Genomic DNA, 22,523 nt, shown 5'->3' with positions numbered 1-22,523 from the left:
TTTGGGTCCGGTGATGAGTAGTTCTGTTTTGTCACTGTTGAGTTATAGAAAGTTATTGTCCATCCAGGTTTTCATGTCGGACAGGCAGTTTGAGATTTTAGAGAGAATGACAGGGGTGATGGATTTAGCTGACAGTGGAAATTGAGTCCATGGTGGCGAATGATTTGACCGAGGGGAAGCATATACCGTAATTTTTGGACTAGAAGCCGCTACTTTTTTCCTTCATTTTGATGCCTGTGGCTTATAGTCCAGTGCGGCTTATTTGTTTATTTATTTGGGTCATAATTATGACATGACACTATCATGGGCACTACTGAATGCTTACATCATAATGGCCTTATGCAAATTATTTCACTAACTCCATTTATGTCCAGCTTGGATCTTTTACATCCATTCAAAAGTGAGGTAACTTGCCGGATAACACTAAATGACATCTGGTATCAGCATTACTGAATGCTTACATCAAAATGGCCTTATGCAAATTATTTCACTAACTCCATTTATGTCCAGCTTGGATCTTTTACATCCATTCAAAAGTGAGGTAATTTGCCGGATAACACTAAATGACATCTGGTATCAGCATTCATTAATGCTCAGGACAGTGTCATGTCACAATTATGATCCTCTAAAGACAGTCTTATGGCGCCACTGTCAAATAATGTGTTACCAAAAACCATAACTAGCAATTAATGAAACAACTGGAACAGTGTCTGAAGAAATATTTAGCACAGAACATTAGTTTTGATTGTTATTCACGTCTGTAGCACTGCAATGTATGCTAGGAGGTATGTTGGACGACAACAGTATTGACAGCAGGTAGTAGCAGAGGTTGACCGTCTCCCCTAAGGGATCAGTGATGGCCAAATGAAGCTTCTTGAAGCAATGAAATGGTCAAATAACGTGTTTCCGGTTAATATCTTTTGGTGTAATTATACAATATCACAGTGAGGACAGCTGTGGCTTATAGTCCAGTGCGGCTTATCTATGAACAAATGCTGTTTTTGTGTCAAATTTGGTGTGTGGCGGCTTGTAGTCAGGTGCGCCTTATAGTGCAAAAATTAGGGTAGATTATGAAGAAGAGGGGGCAGAGGACCGAACCTTGGGGGACACCATGGGTGACTGGAGAGGTGTGGGATTTATGGTTCTTGATGGAGACGAAGTGGTGACGATCGGAGAGATAGGAGGTGAACCAGAGGAGTGCAGTGCCAGATATTCCTATTGACTGAAGATGGTGGAGGAGGATGTTGTGGTCAATGGTGTTAAATGCGGCAGAAAGGTCGAGGCGGAGGAGGAGGATGGAGATGGAACCAGAGTCAGCGGCAAGGAGAAGATCATTCGTTACTTTGATGAGAGCTGTTTCATTACTATGGTGTGCACGGAATCCAGATTGAAATGTTTCAAACATATGGGAGGAGTGGAGATGGTGCTGAAATTGGGTTATGACGGATCGTTCCAGAATTTTTTAGAGAAGTGGGAGATTGGAAATGGGTCTGAAATTGTCCAGGTTGTCGGGGTTAAAGCCAGGTTTTTTCAGGAGGGTTGTGATGGTGGCGAGTTTGAGTGGGGAGGGGACTGAGCCAGTGGTGAGAGAGGTGTTTATGATGTTGGTGATAAGAGGAATGAGAGTGGGAATACAGGTTTTAAGAAGAGAAGGTGGTATAGGGTCGAGATTGCAGCTAGAGAAATTCATGGTTGAGTTGAGTTTGAAGATGTCAGAGGGAGCGAGAGGAGAAAAGGAGGGAAAGCTGTGAGATGTAAGTGGAGGACTGTTAAGATCTGAGGAAAGAGAACTGAAGGAAGTGGATGCAAGTGAACTGTGTATGGTTTGGATTTTTGCATGAAAAGAAGACAGAAAGTTATTGCATTTGTCTGTTGTGAATGTGGCAGTGATATTGTCCTTAGGTTTGGTGAGTTTTGCGAAAGTGGAGAATAAGGTACGGGGGTTGGAAGAATTAGAGTGAATAATTTGAGGATAGAAATTGGAACGGGCTGTTTTGAGTGCAGAGTTGTAAATATTGACAATGTGTTTGTAGGCTTGGGCATGAACTGTGAGACCGTTTTTTCTGTAGAGGCGTTCAAGCTGTCTGCGTTGCTTATTAAGAATGTGGAGATCCGGGGTATACCAAGGAGCAGAGGTGGAGAAGGAGACTGTTGCTGTTTTGAGAGGGGCTAATCGGTTGAGGCAAGAAGAGAGTGTGTGGTTGTAGAAGTTGACTAGATCCAAAGCAGTAGAGTCTGAGGAGAGGGAGGAGCTGGTAATGGCATCAGATAAGGCGGAGGAGACAGAATCGGGAGGGAGTGATTTCAGATTACGGAAGGTTATTGTACGTGCGTGGTTGTGAGTGGGGGTAGGGATAGAAATGTCCAGGGTTATTGCCAGTTGATCTGAAATGGTGAGGTCAGTCAATGACAGGTTATGGATGGTGAGGGAGGGTGTGGAGCAGACCAGGTCCAGAATGTGGCCATGTTTATGTGTGGGTGAAGTGATATGTTGGGTGGGATTGAGGCAGTTTAAAATGTCCAAAAAGTCAGATGAAAATTTGTCTGTGGTTCCATGCCTGTTTTACACATTTTCTCCACAAATAACTGCTCCCAAAAGATTCACTGTAAATTGATCTCAGACAGTGACCTTATAGAGGAGTTTAGATTTAAATTGTTAACAAAAAACATAGTCAGGGTCAGATCTGGATGAATCCACATTTGTTAACAGATACAGTATATCACATATTTAATAGTCTTTGACTTGCTTCTTGGTGCGTAACCTATATGAGTTCTCATTTAAAACATAGTTTGACATAAAGAACCCAACATTTGCATTGCATCTCGATATTCATAAGTCAAATACAATCGCCATATGAAGGTAGATTTGTGTCTTTATTCAATCCAAAAAAAAGTCGCTTCAATAAAAAAAAGAGTCGCTTCAATAAAAATATATATTTTTAATTTGAAAAAAAAAGTCACTTCAATCGATAAAAAAATGTTTGAATGCAAAAATAAATTTGTAACTCAAAAAAATGCATTTGAAAACTATTTTTCTTTGAATTTTTGTCTTTTGATTGAAGTCAAGTTGTTGTATTTTTTTTGATTGAAACAACTTTTTTGATTGCAGTAATGCAGTTTTGCATTTGGGCCACATAATGGCTACGACATTTGTGTCTTTATTAATTCATAAAAAATAAGTTTCTTCAAACAAAAGAATATATTTTCAGAAGAAAAATCACTTCAATCAAAAATAAGAAAAAAATTAAATGATAGAAAAAAAAATGTTGAATGCGAAAAAAATATTTGAGACTCAGAAATTTGCATTGGAACACTTAATTTTTCATTGAAACTGTTTTCTTTGATTGATGCAATCCTTTTGTTGTTTGGGCTATATTATGGGTAGGACATTTGTGTCCAAATCATTAAATCCCAGAAAAAGTTGCTTCAATCAAAAAAACTGTTTTCAATCAAAGAAAAAGTCATTTGCAAAAATAAAATTGTTCTTCCCTAAAAAAATATATACATTTTTTTGAAATTATTTTTTTATATTTGAAATGTATATATATATATACACATATATATATATATATATATATATATATATATATATATATATATATATATATACATATCAGGGGTCGCGTTAACCGAATATTTTCCATCGTTGACCGGTTTTTTAAAACGGTGACGGAAAAAACTGAAGTCCATCCGTCATTTTAAAAGGTTGCAATTCACACCGCAGACCACAGGGTGGCAAGTGAGCATATTAATTAGCTATTGTCTCTCTTGATGCAAGACGTCGTTGGCCTTACTCGGAAAAATGTCAAGGCAACTGAGTGTTTGCCTAGAACGGCCAGACTGTTCTCCCTGTATTTTTCAAACACTGAGAGAAAAGTCTGGGACACAGCCTCTCGAGTAGGTACAAAATCAATCGACAAATCAGATTTGTTTATTTGCGTGACATGTTCTTCACGAGCAACGTCACTCTTGCGCGCCGAAAGTCGTCTTTAGAACAACACAGATGGCGAACGGGAGAGCCGAGAATATGTTCCAATCCGCGGTAAATTCAGTTTTAAATGAGCTAAAACACATCAACACGAGTCTTTGACAACAGTCCGTCTCGCGCTAGCCATGTTGAATAAACTCCGTTCTCCTCGTATGTTTACTTCCGCGCGCAAGTTCCTCGTCCTGCCCTCGTCGCTTTGCTAACGGCACGTCTGCCCATCGCTGATTGGTACACTCTGCTGTCTGTTTGCCTCTTGTTAAGCTTGTTAGGACAGAATATTAATTAAAAATGAATGAAAACTAAATACTATTGAATATGTCATTATTATCATTTAAAAAATGTAGGTGACGGATAAAAATAGATTATGACCGGATTTTTATGACACTGTCAGTCAAAATGACAGACAACGAAAAAGTCTAGCGCAACCTCTGATATAAATATATATATATATATATATATATATATATATATATTTTTTTTTTTTTTTTTTTTTTTTAATTGAAGTGTCACCTTTTATGGAGAGCAAAAAGTTTTGAACTCATTTTTTATTTGAAGTACTAAAAGTTTTGAACGCACTTTTTTTTAAACTAGAAAACGTTTTGATTGAATCATTTTGACACAAAGTTCCAACTTCGCCGCTACTTCCAACATGTTACAAACTATTTTCAATCAAAGAAAAAGTCATTTGCATAATTAGAATTGCCCTTCCCTTAAAAAAATATACATATTTTGTTCTATATAAAAATTATACAGTATACATATTTTTTTCAAATACTTTTTATATTTGAAATATATATATATTTTTTTATTGAAATGTCACTTTTTATGGGAGCAAAAAGTTTTGAACTCATTTTTTATTTGAAGTACTAAAAGTTTTGAACGCACTTTTTTTTAACTAGAAAAAGTTTTGATTCAATCATTTTGACACAAGATCCAACTTCGCCGCTACTTCCGACATGTTCGAGTGACAGGTGATTACGCCAATAGCATAAAAGCATGATGAAGCAAGAATAATAGCCACCAGGGCACCAGCCAGCCATCGGACTCAGCTCGAGGAGTTCAAGGCGAAAATAGCGCACCAAAGGCGGATGACTTCGATGCGAGGCAGTGCATCTATGATCCGAGAGGAGAGCCTGTTGCTTAACGTGATTCAACACGGGGAACTTTTTCACATTCAAAAACTTCAATCCCCCCAAAAATTTAAAATTAAAGAAAAATAATTTTTAAATGCATTTTTTAGTTTCAAATTTATTTTTGCATCAAAACATTTTTTTTTTTTGATTGAAGTTTTTTTTCTTGGAAAATATATATTTTGATTGAAGTGACTTTTTTTTTTGGTTGAAGCAACTTTTGGGGGGATTGAATAATAGACACAAATCTACCTCCATATATTTCATGTCAATGTGCCTCAAATGAGAACTCACACAAAAATACATTCTTCAAAAATAAAATGTGTAGAAAGCTAACATAAAAAAAAAAAAAACAAAAAAAAAAAAACAAAAAAAAAAAGATATCAGACTCATTTATAATATCAGTGAGGGAAAGAGGAAGAACGTCTTCCGGTGAAGAATGATTTGCGCTTTCTCAGGATTGTTCTTTTGTTGTTGTGGTTGTTTGTTATGTTTTTGTTGAAACAAAGTGGGATTATTATTAACAAAGCTAGTACAAATATGAATGCAAAATACAGTTTTTTCAAGCAATATCAGGATGGGATGAGTGACTCATATACAGTATATATACAGTATATACAGTGCCTTGCAAAAGTATTCGGCCCCCTTGAACCTTGCAACCTTTCGCCACATTTCAGGCTTCAAACATAAAGATATAAAATTTTAATTTTTTGTCAAGAATCAACAACAAGTGGGACACAATCATGAAGTGGAACAACATTTATTGGATAATTTAAACTTTTTTAACAAATAAAAAAGTGAAAAGTGGGGCGTGCAATATTATTCGGCCCCCTTGCGTTAATACTTTGTAGCGCCACCTTTTGCTCCAATTACAGCTGCAAGTCGCTTGGGGTATGTTTCTATCAGTTTTGCACATCGACAGACTGACATTCTTGCCCATTCTTCCTTGCAAAACAGCTCGAGCTCAGTGAGGTTGGATGGAGAGTGTTTGTGAACAGCAGTCTTCAGCTCTTTCCACAGATTCTCGATTGGATTCAGGTCTGGACTTTGACTTGGCCATACTAACACCTGGATACGTTTATTTTTGAACCATTCCATTGTAGATTTGGCTTTATATTTTGGATCATTGTCCTGTTGGAAGATAAATCTCCGTCCCAGTCTCAGGTCTTGTGCAGATATCAACAGGTTTTCTTCCAGAATGTTCCTGTATTTGGCTGCATCCATCTTCCCGTCAATTGTAACCATCTTCCCTGTCCCTGCTGAAGAAAAGCAGGCCCAAACCATGATGCTGCCACCACCATGTTTGACAGTGGGGATGGTGTGTTCAGGGTGATGAGCTGTGTTGCTTTTACGCCAAACACATCGTTTTGCATTGTGGCCAAAAAGTTCAATTTTGGTTTCATCTGACCAGAGCACCTTCTTCCACATGTTTGGTGTGTCTCCCAGGTGGCTTGTAGCAAACTTTAAACGAGACTTTTTATGGATATCTTTGAGAAATGCCACTCTTCCATAAAGGCCAGATTTGTGCAGTGTACGACTGATTGTTGTCCTATGGACAGACTCTCCCACCTTAGCTGTAGATCTCTGCAGTTCATCCAGAGTGATCATGGGCCTCTTGGCTGCATCTCTGATCAGTTTTCTCCTTGTTTGAGAAGAAAGTTTGGAAGTACGGCCGGGTCTTGGTAGAATTGCAGTGGTCTGATGCTCCTTCCATTTCAATATGATGGCTTGCACAGTGCTCCTTGAGATGTTTAAAGCTTGGGAAATCTTTTTGTATCCAAATCCGGCTTTAAACTTCTCCACAACAGTATCTCGGACCTGCCTGGTGTGTTCCTTGGTTTTCATAATGCTCTCTGCACTTTAAACAGAACCCTGAGACTATCACAGAGCAGGTGCATTTATACGGAGACTTGATTACACACAGGTGGATTCTATTTATCATCATCGGTCATTTAGGATCATTTAGAGATCCTCACTGAACTTCTGGAGTGAGTTTGCTGCACTGAAAGTAAAGGGGCCGGATAATATTGCACGCCCCACTTTTCAGTTTTTTATTTGTTAAAAAAGTTTAAATCATCCAATAAATGTTGTTCCACTTCACGATTGTGTCCCACTTGTTGTTGATTCTTGACAAAAAAATTAAATTTCATATCTTTATGTTTGAAGCCTGAAATGTGGCGAAGGTTGCAAGATTCAAGGGGGCCGAATACTTTTGCAAGGCACTGTATATGAATTAGGGGTTGTCTCTAAGTGCCCACTTAAAGAGACAAATGTGAGATTCGCAATGTTTAGTCTCTAGTGCATCTCATTTAAAGAGAATGAAAGGGGCCACTTCAATGCGCCATGACTGAAGTTTGAGAAATAATCAACATTAAGTGTAACCTCCATTGCACAGAGATATGCCCTGTGTGCCCCTGAAATGACAGCAATCTCGAAAACTGCAAAATGTCCACACCCGATCTCATAACCATTGACAAGGCAAACGTAGGTGTTCAATGAACTTCTACATTTTCCATTTAAAATGCTTACAATTTAATCATCTGGATCACTTCATACTGATATCATATTTATAATTAAGATTTAATATTGCAAGGATGAAATGTCATGGAAAAAAATGAGTAACAGATTATTTCGAAGATAATCTTTTAGAGGAAAAGTGACTATATTTTTTGGGCCGTTTACATGGTGACGCTCCAAGAATACGACAAATTTCATGTGTGTATCTATATGGTTCCATCTCCATTCGAACGATGTCGCAATTCCGCGTGAAAACGATGGAGTATTCATGCCAGGCCCTCGGGGACAGTTCAGATTTACAAGGCGACAGCCAATGATGCACTTCCTTGACACCAACAATCTCCTCAACTCGGACGACAACATACCTGCCCACTCCAAGCAGTGGCATTTTTCTTTTGCTCCATAAGGCACAAAAATGCAAACATTAAACTTATTTAAATTAAAATATATATATAAAAACAGTAAATTAAAGCCGACGTCCAGCCATGTTTGCTGTTTTTAACGTTTAGTAGCAGTGCTGCACACGCCAAAAGTGACTTGTGCGAGTGCTGACGTTATCGGCGCGAGAGCTTTCCATTTATATGGTTGCAGAGCAAGCCCCGCAATCAAATCCTTCCACTTTGGAGGCCTGAATCAAAGGTTTGCGTCTTCGCCTTCCATTTTCGCTGTCACCATATAAAGGTGAGGTCATTCCGCAACACAATCGTTGCGTCTTGGTGTCGCAGCGTCAACATGTAAACTGCCCCTTAGTCATTAAAAAAACTCCTCCTAAGGACCTATGTTATGTACAAAGATTTGTGTGGCTTTCCAAGTGAAACATGGCGTATACTCAAATCCAGAAAACGTCATAGGCAAACAAAAACAAAAATACATACATGAAACTATGAAAACAAGTACATTTCCATTGTACATTCCAATCAGTCTAGAATAGTAGCACCCATCTTCAATTGTATCAATCTGCGGCTAGCAAGACAGAGGCTGTTCTTGAAATGGTGTTCTGTCTGGCCATACATCACAAGAAAGCGCTATTGATGCTCTTAAAACATGAGACAACGAAATGCCAACGATAACGATTACAGAAAAGTCTTTCTAAACATCTCTGTGATATGCACTTTCCCAGTTTCCACTGAAGATCTATGGCGAAATAGTTGTCTTCCGCGAGCTAGCATTGACGGGGCATGTTTGAGGTTAGGTTTACAAATAGCATTAATTTTAGCCATGTCTGGGGGAGGGGGGCGTGGTTGAGGTTTGCATTGCGAATAGGTTTAGATATAGACCATGTGCAGTGTTGTTAATCTTACTTTAAAAAATTTATTAATTATAGTTACAAATTACTTCTCCCTAAAAGTACCTACCTCAGCATACCTCGTTTATCATGACAAAGCAGCGAACAGGAAGGGGTAATGGGAGAACAGAAGAAAAGAAACACAAGATAAGAAAAAAAAGAAACACAAACAACAACAAGAAATACAATCAAAGCCTACACTTGCTATGAGTATGTTGGTGCTATCCAGGGGTGAAAGTGGTTAGAATTTCTAGCCAGAACTCCCCAACGTGAAGGTCGCCACGGAGTCAGAAATGTTATTTATTTATTTTATTTTGGTGTTTTTTTGTTTTTTTTTGGGGGGGGGGGGCAAAACTGCTGAAATGCAAAGGAAACTGTTTTGGTCGGTTATTTCTATAACACATACAAAAACTGATTTTCATTCCCAATTGTTTTTTGTTTTTTTTTCCCGATGATTTGCAAAACAAAAGTTAACAAAAACAGCTATAACCCCAACCTCCATCTCCTAATTTTTATTTTCCCTCATTTCCTCACATACTAAAAGCCAAATCTCAATTTTAACTACTTAAGAACATAGGATGTATATTAAAATTGAAGGTAGTGTAAACATTTACTTTTTGTTGTGTTTTTTAATAATAAAGATAAAAGTAACATACATTCAGAAAAATAAGTACAAATGACTTATATTACGCAGAGTGAAATGGAATATATTTTGAAGATCGCGCAACATTGACTTTTTTAAAATCATATCGAAATGAATCAGTAGCCTAACATAAATGAACAAATATAAGTCCAAAGTGCACATTGACAGCTAAGATGTTCTGAACCTCCCCATCAGAGCAAACTAAATATGATAAATAAGCCACCTTAACTCTTAACTTTTTTTTTATTTATTTTTTTTGCTGTTTCAGAAAGCATGCACATTTGAACCAATCAGAGACATCTCTGGTGATAGCATGTCAGGATGTCAGCCAATTGAACGGGTTAATGAGTCCAGCCATTTTGCTTTGCTGCGTGCATTCGCACATTGACGTGACTCGTTATCGTCAGACTCAGATAACTGCAGCAGCTGGTGAAACCACCATGCCGTCCGTGGAATAAAATAAATAATAAATATCGGTGGAAACGGATTATGCTACACAAGCACTTTATTATGCTTGTCAACACTTGTGTATGTAAAGCTGATGTTGATAGATTGTTTTCTCCTTGGAGATGAAATGCTATTTTTATTTTTTTAAACATATCGTTTTGACAGTTGCCGTCATATTTTCGGAATCAAAGCACCGTATACCGGAACAGCGTTTCGGCCCTGAATCTTATACCGGAACAGCGTTTCAGCCCTGAATCTTATTCCGGAACTGCGTTTCGGCCCTGAATCTTATACCGGAACTGCGTTTCGGCCCTGAATCTTGTACCGGAACTGCGTTCGTGACCGTTCCCGCCCACTTTCACACCTGGTGCTATCGTCAGCTAGATATATTTCCGGTTGACACCATGTGGAAGGACTGTTGACTCGGGAAAGAAGGGGGGGGGGGGGGGGTCTATAAGATAAGTGATTGGGCAGGGCGGAGTGTACACAAATCAGCTCTGTGATCTAGAAACGAGTAACCGTGTGAATCCCTTGTGAGTGTAAGCTAGGGTTAGGAATCTCGAGCATGAAGCCAATTGGATATGTATCTAGATACACAGGTTACGATTTGATTCAAAAACGATACATTTTTATGATTCGATACGATTCGATACAGTTTAAGAACGATACGGTTCGATACAGAGTGAACACGATACGATGGTAAACATTTGTTGTGTGTGTTCGTACAGTATTTTAAACATATAAAAAAGACCACATTTCTAATAGCAAAATTAAACAACAAAATTTCATATTAATGTTATGTTTTATTTTTTTATGAAAAAAAAAATTAAGGCTTACTATAGGACCGTCATTTTGTTGGATGGGACTGATAATAAAACTCCAGTGACAGACAACAATAAAGTGCAGTAATTCAATGACTGTATTTCCTGGTGTTTTGAACACAAGAGGTAAGTAATTTAAGTGCAAACTTTCAACGTAAACATCTTACAAAAAATACTAATTATATGCCGCAGCTCTGGAAAAAAAGAATTACACCTGCAATGCTATCTTAAATAAATAATAAATTATGCTTTACCACTGGTATAATTGGGGGAATAAAAATATGGTATTATAGACAGACAGGTCAATAATCATTACTTTAACCTTATACACAGCAAAGTCTTTCACTTATGCCTGTGTTTCCACATTTTTTACTCCTCATCACTGTCCATATCTTTTTGAAGGCCAGATTTTTTTCTTGAGGAAGATCAACTAATCCACATGTTCATGTTTAAGTAGACTGCGTTTCATGGGAAAAAAAAATCTCCAGAGGGTCGTGCTGCCCTTTCCACCATTGTAGTGGGTTATTTTTCAGGGTTAAAAACTCACGATCTCTGTACCACTCCACACTTCACACTAGCTCTGTCCCATGCGAACAGATCTGGCTGCCTTCATCACTTCAAAGTCTGACTTTTGTTCTCCTGGGTGCATTGAAAATCAATCGCTGGTGCTCAAACTGTCCATTGTTTTAGCATGTTGCTTTGTTGCCACTACTAGTTTCGTTTTGGGCTGTGAACTGTGAAGAAAGCGCTACGGAGCGTGCGTTACAGTGGTCTTGTTAGCGCTCGTGTTGTTATGACACGCCCGTGACGATCAGGTAATGACGGCGACTAGTAGCGGTTCTGCCGAAATGCATGGGAAGTTGAGGCAACCACGAACGTGAGTTGTGCTTGTCCATATTATATCATGCGTGCGGTCTCAATCTAAGTGCGCTGTGTGGTGAATGACACAAGCGCATCATGTGAGGTAAAAGCTAAATTATTATCATACTAAGCAATGCATTGAACTAGGTATTAGAAGCCGATTCTTGTGCTCGCGATAGCCGAATTCTATCTCTACTATCGGTTCATTGAATATTTAATGGCTAATTACTGTCGAATGGTAACTTTACTATCGATACAGCTGTATCTCTCACCTGTAAAACCGGATATCCGGTTGTATCGGTTTATCGTTCTCAAGCTTAGTGTAAGCCCGTCGGCAACCGACCCTACGCTGCCCCATTGCCAATCCTGGCACAGGGCCCCCCACCTGAGCGCGCCACCCCAGGGCCACAGCCCCCACCCAGCCAGCCCGAAAAGGGAGGGCGCAGCCCATCCCTCCTCCCGCAGCCCAGAAAAGGGGCCATCGTCACCCCCCAGGGATCCATGGTGGTCCCCCGGGCCACCCGCGCCCCCATCAACTGGCCTACAGGGATGGGAAGAGGGGACGCACCACCACGACTGTATGGCCCCGTCCCGACTCTCCCCGGAGGAATGAATGAGTACTGTATGTAGGTGCCAGGGTGAAAGATATTTAGTGCAAAGTGAGGAGAGTGTGAACAACTCTAAAAATAAATTTAAAAATAAAATAAATAAATAAATGAAATACTCTAACGCTGTCATTCACAGCACTGACCATGTGACAATGATGCATTCCCAGTGAGAGTCCTGCAGATGGGACCCTCTCCACATGTTGGCATATTCGAGCACTCTGTCCATACCCCCATTTAACACATTGGCTGCCATTGCCGGCATCACTGTCAATGGCAATAAATGAGCTGAAGAGACAACTCTGACACCGCGATTGTAAATATGGTTGCAATGGGGTGTATGGGTGTGCTGTGTGTTCAATAAATGAGCTATTAGGTAATGTCATTTGTACGGTGCACTGGACGTGTAAGAATTATCAACTCTATGTCTTGTGCTGTAATTTCCAAGTTGCTCACCACAGTATTAAGTATGGCATGTGCCTAAATTATCAACAACTGTAGAAAGCTGTGAACACGCCAACTAAGAAGTTTGCGTGAGGAACCGCAGATTTCCACGGTCATTTCACTCTTGATACATTTGAACTTTATATTCCATGAAAAACAGCGGACACACCACTTTTTTGTGTGTACCCTTCGTGCATAAGGTCCTTGACTTCCAAATACATGGACATCACATTTTGGGGTCATGTAGGCCACAATGTTATTGTTTGTCACATGACCCAAAATGTGACATAACATGTATTCATTCATTCATTCGTTCAATCATCCTACCATTCATGTTTTTGAGATGTGGGAGAAAGCTGAAGCACCTGGAGAAAACTCATGCTGGTAAAGGGAGAGAATCAACATACATTTTTCAATGTATATATATATTTTAAGAATAAAACATTTTTCAATTCATACAATGATAATAAAAACAAGATGGAATAAAAACACTCTGGTTATGGTACCCAATCACGCTTAAGTTGATAAATATAACTAAAATAACAAATATAGTTTGTTTTTCAAAACAATCAATTGTTATTTGATTTGTTTAACATTTTAAACAAAGAGAATTGTAGGCTTATTTTTTAACTCACATACATAAAATAATTCAAAAAGAGAATATTTACGTTTTTTTTCCCATTTACTGTAAATATTTTTACTGTTAACCCACCTGTTGGCTGCTATTGACAACTGTTGACATTTAGTTCATTTAAACAGGGAGGAGTTGCTGTGAATACTCATCTTTCAGTGCCATTGACAGCATTAGACACCCAGCGATCATTCGCTGCCAGCTTCTGAGCGTGAAAATGGATTGGATATCAATTGCCATTAGTGGCAAACCAATGAGGTCATTCATTGAGTGCCCAATAAAGCATTATGAGAAAAAACATCAGAAAAAAATTTTCAGAATTAGATCATATTTTTAAAACATGCTGTTCATGATTATATATGTATTGTTTTATCAATACTGAATAGTGATGACTTTTCTAGGAAGCGGCCATTATTGATATAACTATAACATCATAGGAAAAGGTTCGGTATACAGTATTCTTCTTTACAGATTCAACTATGAGCGTGGAAAAACAAAAAACAAAGCAATAATATGAGTAAATTTGCATTTAATGTTGAAAATGTGTTTCAGTGTCCCAGAGTTGGGAGCCGCGTGAATGGGGAGGGACATTCACTCAAGAGACCATCTGCGGTCTGACAGGAACCACAGTGACCCTCACCTGCTCCATCCGGTACCCACAAAGGCATGATGGCCAAATCATCAAGGTCATAAAGGGACTGTGGTACACCAAAGTTTCCAACAGACAACCTCAAGATCTGACGATGGACCCTCAGTACTCTGGTCGTCTAGACCAAAATTGTCAAGGCAACTTTTGCACTTTGTCAATCAAAAAACTGAGAGAGAGCGACCAGGGAACCTACAAATTGAGATTCATAACTAACGTGGATGGTGGAGAGTACACTCTCAAAACCGGAGTCACTCTGGATGTCACTGGTATTGAGTCTCTTGAAAAGTAGCTTTCCACCAAGCAGGAAGGTCTTGAAGCTTCCATCAACATTTATTGTCTTGAATCCCTATTATTCTGATGTTTCCCCAACAAAATCACATTTAAAAAAAAAAAAATATATATATATATATATATATATATATATTAGGGCTGTCAAACGATTAAAAATTTTAACCGAGTTAATTACAGCTTAAAAATTAATTAATCGTAATTAATCGCAATGAATCGCAATTCAAACCATCTCTAAAATATGCCATATTTTTATGTAAATTATTGTTGGAATGGAAAGATAAGACACACGACGGATATATACATACAACATACTGTACATTAGTACTGTATTTGTTTATTGTAACAATAAATCCAGAACTGGCATTATTAACATTCTTTCTGTTAAAGTGATCCACGGATAGAAAGACTTGTAGTTCTTAAACGATAAATCTTATAGTTACAAGTTATAGTAATTTTATATTAAAACCCCTCTTCATGTTTTCGTTTCAATAAAATTTGTAAAATTTTCAATCAAAAGTAGATTTAATATAATAATAAGAATAAAAATAAAAATAATAAAAATAGAGCAAAAAGTTTTACGTGTATTTTGCATAGCTATTTTTATATGGAATGCCAGTTCATTTTGCAGTGTTGTTTAACTGTGTGTCAGAATAGGGCCTCATTACTATAGACTGAAGTGCTTTTCTTTTTGTGAACATTATTTTTTTTTTGAGAGATAGGAATATTATTTTTGTTGTGCTTTCGCTAAACGATACTTATGTTTGTTCTGAAGGAGTTTCCGAAGCTTTTGCCAATAAACGGCGCGGTCCAAAGAACGCCTGTGTCCACTCGCCTTTACTGTATAACATATACAGTGGGGAGAACAAGTGTTTGATACACTGCCAATCCCATTGGCAGTGTATCAAATACTTGTTCTCCCCACTGTACATATCTTACCCAAAATAAAACAAGAGACACATAATTGCCACTAAAAGAAAGAAGACTTACCGAAATATGTGTGGAGCACAAATAGCAATTTGCATTGCATTGTGAATACCAGTGTTGTTAATCTTACTGAAAAAAAGTAATTAATTGTAGTTACAAATTACTTCTCCCAAAAAGTAATTGCGTTAGTAACTCAATTACCTGAATGTAAGAGTAATTAGTTAATTGGCAAAGTAATTGGTGATAATTAAAAAAAAAAAAAAAAAACATTGGCCACACTATGTGAAGTTTTTTGTGGAGGTTTTTGGTACAATTGGCCCGAGCCCAATTCTTTACCCTAATTTACCCTGAATCAACTGTTAAAAGTTGTTAAAATTGCTCCCATTATTGCATTAGTTCCCTTCTCTCTACTTTCGACATATGAAAGTTTTAAAACTGTTTCATCATTTAAAGATAGATTCAAGTCTAGATTTTGCTGATTTAGAAGTATTTTAGATAAAAAGTTACTTAGGTTCGCTAGGAAGGTTCTCTACAACAGAGCCATCCTAAAAAGCCTACTGCTTTAAGATGGCGGCTGTCTACTAACGCACTTAGTGCCATGTCTGTCATTTTGCATCTAGTTATATCTATATACATTACATATGATATCAACCATGTCTACCATATCTACCATAACATGCGGGCGTAGTTTGACGGCTATCGGCTACAACATGTATTATTGGAGCTACCTAGCATCGCGTTTGCTCGGCGTCACAATTTTCTTGCCTCCTCCCCGCTCCTGCTCTGCTCTGTCGTCTCGGTGAGTCCGTCTCCCTCAGACTTTTCGACCAATATAGTAATGCATAGTAACGCATGCCTTTCCATCCTCAGTAACGGTAACGGCATTGCCAAGATGAGAAAAGTAATTAATTAGATTACCCACTACTGAAAAAAATAACGCCGTTATATTGTAACGCCGTTATTAACAACACTGGTGAATACAGCATAAACGTCTCACAACTACTAATTCCCCCACGTTTAGAAGACATAACATGAGTATGGAACGGCGCTGCCCCCAAGCGGCCGGTGGCATTCTCTTCACTCTTAATGTCCATAAACGGCCTTATTGTAATGTTTGAGGCAATATGCCAGAAGGTAATTCATTGCATGCATTAATTGCGTCAAATATTTTAACGTGATTAATTAAGAGAATTAACGCCCGTTAACGCGATAATTTTGACAGCCCTAATATATATATATATATATATATATTATTTTTATTTTATTTTTTTAAGAGAAATACTTTCTACATGAATAAAATAGAATTTCAACAAAGGTATTTCTAAAAATATATAAATCTGTTCAAAGAACAAGAAATCACTTTTTGGGGAGGGAAAAATAAAGATATTTTTCTGAACAGGTTTGCTTTAATTTACATATTAGAAATGAAATGCTTACACAAGAAGTTTAATCCTTTTGATAAGAACCAAAAGCACAGCTCTCTCAGACATATTTTTTGAACTATCAGTATTAGATTTTTTAGAGTCTTTTTGTCAAAATTAATCATGTCAAATGTTATTTTGCATTTCATTTTTTTTTTTATTATTGTGGCAGAATAGTTAGATGAGTTAGGCTAAAGATCCTTTTTGACAATTATATCATCAAAATTTTCAAATAAAACACACAAACAAAATTACTGCAAAGTGAAGCAAAGCATTTTCACCTCATGTTCTCAGCATGGGGAAACAATTTCGCTGGAGCCACTTTGACAGTCATAGGTAATAGTGAAACACAATAAGAAAGCAACATTTCAGCTTTTATTTTCCCTCCAATAATAAACTTGTGAGCCACAGACATCATCAAACATTGACAGTCTTTTTTTGTGATTGTTTGAGGAAACAAATATTTTAGGCCATGTCCAAACATAGCAGGGTATTTGGCAAAAAGAAGAACTTTTTCTGTGGTTTAGCCGATCATCCACACGCACACGCACATTTAAACAAGGGTTCTTAAAAACTGCGCCAAAAGTGAAGATGTGAGAAATCTGCGTTTGTAGCGCCATTATGTGGACACTGATAACCGAAGATTTAACAGTGGAAACGTCACTGACTGCGACAAACTTTGTCCTTATGTCACACATGAGACCAATATTAACATTTGGAGTAAATTAGACAGGTGCTTTTTTGCTTATATTTATTTACAAAGTCTTGCAGTGTTTCATATTGAAGAACACATGTGAAGGATAGGGATATTATGGATAATTATTTTTCGTGCATTGTTTTTAATGTACTTAAAAACAATGAATGAATGCGGTTGGCAGTGGAAACTTTTTTTTTCTACAAACGTGCTGGTGCTAAACGTAATTATTTTTTCCCAACGTATTAGGGCAGGATCCTCAGTTTTAAAAAAACCCTGCTAGGTGGAGACATGGCCCAAGTTGCTATTAAGATTTTTAAAAATGCTGGGCATGAAATTCTTGGAATCATATGTTTGCTCTTTTTGCCTCCAGCTGCGCGGGTGCAGGTGATCAAGACTGAAGAGATAGATTCTTACACGTTCGCTTCACTGTCATGTCACACGAGCTGCAGTCCTGCAGCTTCTTTGTCTTGGTGCTGGAAGCGAAAACCACAAAATGATGACTGTTTAACTCACCATTGGAGAAAAGAAGAGAAAATATATTTACGTCCAGGAGAAAACATCACCTGTGCTGTTGAAGGATATCCATTAAGTGCGTCTCCTCCACTGTGTGAGTTCTTTTTCAAGGCTATCTTCTATAAAGGAGCCATATGTAAGATTGGTGGCCCAAAACTGCAACCAGAATCAAAATACTGTATTGCAGCACACAAATTCCCCTTCCACTTTGGGCTGCCAGATCAGTGCCTCCCAATGGAGACTAATGCTGCGTTATCATACCAATGCTAAACGTTTTTATTCTTCTATCCATTTTTAATTTCAGTTACCGACCAAAACACAGTGTACATGCATAAAGGTCAATGCTAAACAACACAGCATGCCAACTGTTTTCATGTTCCAAATGTCAATTTACCATACATGAAAGTAATATAGGAAAACCCAAAGTACATCACCTGTCGAGAAGTCGTGCAACTTTTCCATCCGTTGTCAATTTTTTATTACTTTTCAGTTGTCCCCATTGATCGAAGTTTTGTTTCTGAATTTATAATTCTTTTGACATCCGGAACACTTTTTTTTTTTTTTACCCTCTCGTTCTATTTGTATACGACATCGTTGATTCTGACTCAGTGTTGTAGCAACATTAGGTCAAGTAGCATACAAAGCTCTGGCAGCCTGTACAAAGACAAAATAACTGATTTAGTACTTGGCTGATTGGTGGAGCACGGAACATCCGTTGTAAACACAGAATCAAAACAAATACAGCTAGAACGAGCTGATTTTTTACTTTAAACTGGGGAAAAGCTCAGTTTAAACTGAGATTCCAATGTATGTATTAATTCAGGTTTTCCCATTACAATTAGTACATTTAAATGTGTAATTTAACATATGTGTTGATTGTGGGGGAAACAAAAAAGATTTGCGATGCTAAATTAACCATTTACTGAAATTGTTTTTCAATAAATGGTTAATTTAGCATTTAATATATACAAGGTGATACATACACAAGAAAACGTCATCACCAAAAATAAAATAACTTTCAAAATGTTACTGATATGGACACAAAACTTCAGCTACTCAACTCTTTTGACATCCGGAACGTGTTTTTTTCCCCCTTGTTCTATTTGTATACAATATCGTTGATTCTGACTCTTAATGTTTCACCAACATTAACTCAAGTAGCATACAAAGCTCTGGCAACCTGTACAAAGACCAAGAACTGATCTTGTAATTAGCAGATTGGTGGAAGGTGGGACATCAGTTGTAAACACAGAATCAAAACAATAACAGCTCGAACGAGCTGATTTTTGACCTTTGAAATGGGAAAATCTCAGTTTAAACTGAGATTTCAATGTATGTATTAATTCAGGTTTTGCCATTACAATTAGTAAATTTTAAATGTGTAATTTAAAATACGTATTGTCAAAAGAAAAAAAAAAAGATTTGCAAAACTGGGAACTTATATGTAAAATAGTTTTTCAATAGATAGCTAGATGGGTAGATTTATTAACAGACTCAAGGTCCAAGCCACAACCACACAATACAAGGGAACGAACCATGCAAAACTAAAAACAAAATAACAATAAAAGACGGTAAACTACACTGATACAAAAATTAGGTCATCTATTGACCCACTTTTAAAAGGCACCTATACCAGTGCTTCCAGAACAGTGACATGCAGCGTATGGAACTGTGCAAAATGTTAGTCAGGCCCCAGACAATCACATGTTCAGAACATTTCAAACGATGAATAAAATTAAACATCAGCACCCTTAGAAGGGCCTGGAGAGTATATACCCAAATAATTCGAGCATATGTAGCAGACTTCTCAAAATTTTATTTAGGTCGACACAAAACTTGAGCTACGTTAGGTCAACCCTATGTAGCAGACATCTCCAAAGTTTCAGGTATGTTTTACAAAAACTCTGTTTGGGGCTCTAAAAGTGTGCTCCAAATCAGCTCCCTGGCACTGCAGGCACATTTGGATGCGGCGGGCAAAGTTCTTTATGACCCCCGCGGTCATCCAGAGTGTAATCGTCTGTTAGTGTCTTTACCATTGAGGTTATGCACAGTTCCATGGGTTGCGAACTTGTTGACCCATCTGAAGGTGATTGAGCGGACTGGAAATTCACAACATCCGAACTGTTCTTTGAATTGCAATTGAGTGGCGTGGGTAGACTTCAGCCGAATATATGCCTCAACTATACAGATCAGAAGTCCATGGCATCTCGAAGGTTGAATTTGGTAGAATCTTTGAACATTAATTCTTCTTGGTGAATCTGAAAAATACAAATAATTGATTACCTGTTTCAAAATTTATTCAAGTTTAGTTGATGACAGGTTTTTTTTGTGTCACCCTGTACAAGGACAAAAATATCAATTTTAAATCTAAATGTGACAATTGCATTGGTTTGTTATATCACTGATCAATGTAATTACTAAGTAGTAAAACAAAAAAAATCCCCATATCTGAAATTATTTTTCTAAGAATAATTATTGTAATTTATGTTAGCAATCTAACAAAATTGAAAAACCAATCATATCTACGTATCATATCATATGTACATATGTAAAGTATTTGATGTTGGACTCTCTGCCGACTGACATTCAACCATATCTTCTACCCGTCTCCTGCAGATGCTCTGGAAGCCCCCAGGGTGTTAAGTACAAAAGATGAGATCATGGAGGGGGATTCACTGACTCTTACCTGCAGAGCTGACACCCCAACATCATCAGGACACCGCTGGTGCAAGAAGACTGGAACTTCATACTGTGAGGTCATGAGTTATGGAGAATATCTGGTCTTCAGCTCCATCCAGTCTTCAGATTCAGCTGTGTATTGTTGTGTCGTGGAGAATGATCTGGGGCAGAAGATGTCGCAACCTTTCGTAAATGATGTAAAATGTGAGTACAGCACAGTGTCCAACTGTGAATTGTGAAATCTAACGACTAAACAACATATCTGCTGCGATAAACAGAAGTCAACCAAACATGTTTAGGACACAAATGATCAACTCTGTAATGATGCCAATGTTGTGTTCTTCAGATGCTCCAAGGTCCTGTTCTTTGTTGGTGGATCCAATAAAAGAAATCGAGGAGGGAAATCAAGTGACACTAACCTGCAGCTGTGACGCTAACCCAGCTGCTCGCTTCACCTGGTACAAGGGCCAAACTAGGCTCGGGTCTTCAGAAAGAAATTACGTTTTCAACTCCATACGCCCCGAAGATTGTGGGAGCTTCTACTGCAAGGCCTACAATAAATATGGAGACGTCACCTCTGACCCAGTGTTCATCAACGTTCAATGTGAGTCCCAAAATCAACATGAACGTCAAGTGTCAGTACCAAAGCCAATATGGAAGTCAGGACTAGTCAAGTAAATCTCAAAACGATAGTTTTTTTTTTTTTTAAGTTTTTTTTTTTTTTTAAGGGTTTTTTTTTCTCCTGAAATGTAATAAAAATATAATATATTGAAAAATGAGTAATAATATTTTGTCTTTCAAATTGTTTTTAACATTTTGAAAAGGAAAGACAACCTCTTCATAATGTGCATCCCACTGAAATTAATCTTGTTTAATCGACTGAAAAGACACAGAATTTATTATATTTGTGTGATACAGTATGTAATAGTAGTGGAGCAAAACATATTGGCAAATAATTGCCGGTTTGTCCAGAAAGTGGCCACGCATAGAGCAAGTAATTTGTTTCACAGTTGAGGAGTCTCATCAATGAATGCTGCCTCACCCTGAAATTGTTTTTCTTGGAACACATAGCAGCACCATTCCAGTAGACCTGAATTGTCTCGATGTCTCCTCGGGGTCAGAAAAATCAAGCATGTATTTTTTTCAATGCCGTTAAGTGAATTTCAGACCAGCAGTACCGTTTTATAGTCTAGTCCAGGGGTCCCCAAACTACGGCCCGCGGGCCGGATACAGCCCGCCTCCACATTTGGTCCGGCCCCCTGAACAATACCAGAGAGCATTTTGAATCCCCCCCAATAGTGTTATTTATTTCCTGGCCTTTTTCTGTGAAGAACTCAGAGAGGGTTATTTGGTTATCTATTGAATTCATAGTGTTATTATTATTATATTATATTATATTTTTTATTTTGTGACAATGCAGATAAAGCGCTATATAAGTACTCTCCATTTACCATTTTACCATTAATTTACTTTGGTTCCGTGAAGAATCCAGAAAGGGTTATTTGATTGTGGCTTTCTGAAAAACAATACATTTTTACATTTAGGCACTCCTGCAATCGTCACACTTTTTCTGTTACGAACTGACCCCGGCCCCTCATCAGAGAAGGGAAAAGTTATGTGGCCCTCACAGGAAAAAGTTTGGGTACCCCTGGTCTAGTCCTTTGACGTCATAGGATGCCAGTGAAAAAATTTCATAACGGGTGTAATGTAGTCCACTTTCCTTGAATTTATAAGGCCTCTGGCAGCAGCATTCTGATTTAGCTGCAACTTCCTTACTGATTGTACAGTATTTGTTGAGACCTGTCATTGCAATTATCCAATATACTAAAAATGAATGTATAATAAATTCTCCCATTTCTTGTTTGAACAGAAGCCAGTAAATTCTGACTATATTTTTAGGTGGTAATTGGCAGATTTAGTGATCAACTTTAGATGGTTGTTGAAGTTCAGGTCTGAATCAATAATTACTCTGAGATA

At 37.7% G+C, this 22,523-nt stretch overlaps 1 protein-coding gene across 2 annotated transcripts in view; it reads left to right on the top strand.

The window, feature by feature from the left end:
- Positions 1 to 22,523, top strand: part of LOC130920359 (B-cell receptor CD22-like) — a 33,164-nt gene that overhangs the window by 2,073 nt on the left and 8,568 nt on the right. For both annotated transcript variants that reach the window (XM_057843526.1, XM_057843527.1), the window contains 4 exons: positions 13,925 to 14,287; positions 17,725 to 17,961; positions 20,484 to 20,750; positions 20,893 to 21,150. In XM_057843526.1, coding sequence (XP_057699509.1) covers positions 13,925 to 14,287; positions 17,725 to 17,961; positions 20,484 to 20,750; positions 20,893 to 21,150 — 1,125 coding nt within the window. The remainder of the gene's footprint in view (positions 1 to 13,924; positions 14,288 to 17,724; positions 17,962 to 20,483; positions 20,751 to 20,892; positions 21,151 to 22,523) is intronic.

This window comes from Corythoichthys intestinalis, chromosome 8, assembly GCF_030265065.1.
Source record: "Corythoichthys intestinalis isolate RoL2023-P3 chromosome 8, ASM3026506v1, whole genome shotgun sequence".
NCBI classification, from domain to species: domain Eukaryota; kingdom Metazoa; phylum Chordata; class Actinopteri; order Syngnathiformes; family Syngnathidae; genus Corythoichthys; species Corythoichthys intestinalis.
Note: the sequence above shows the minus strand (reverse complement) of the source record. Positions and strands in the feature narration are given on the sequence as shown.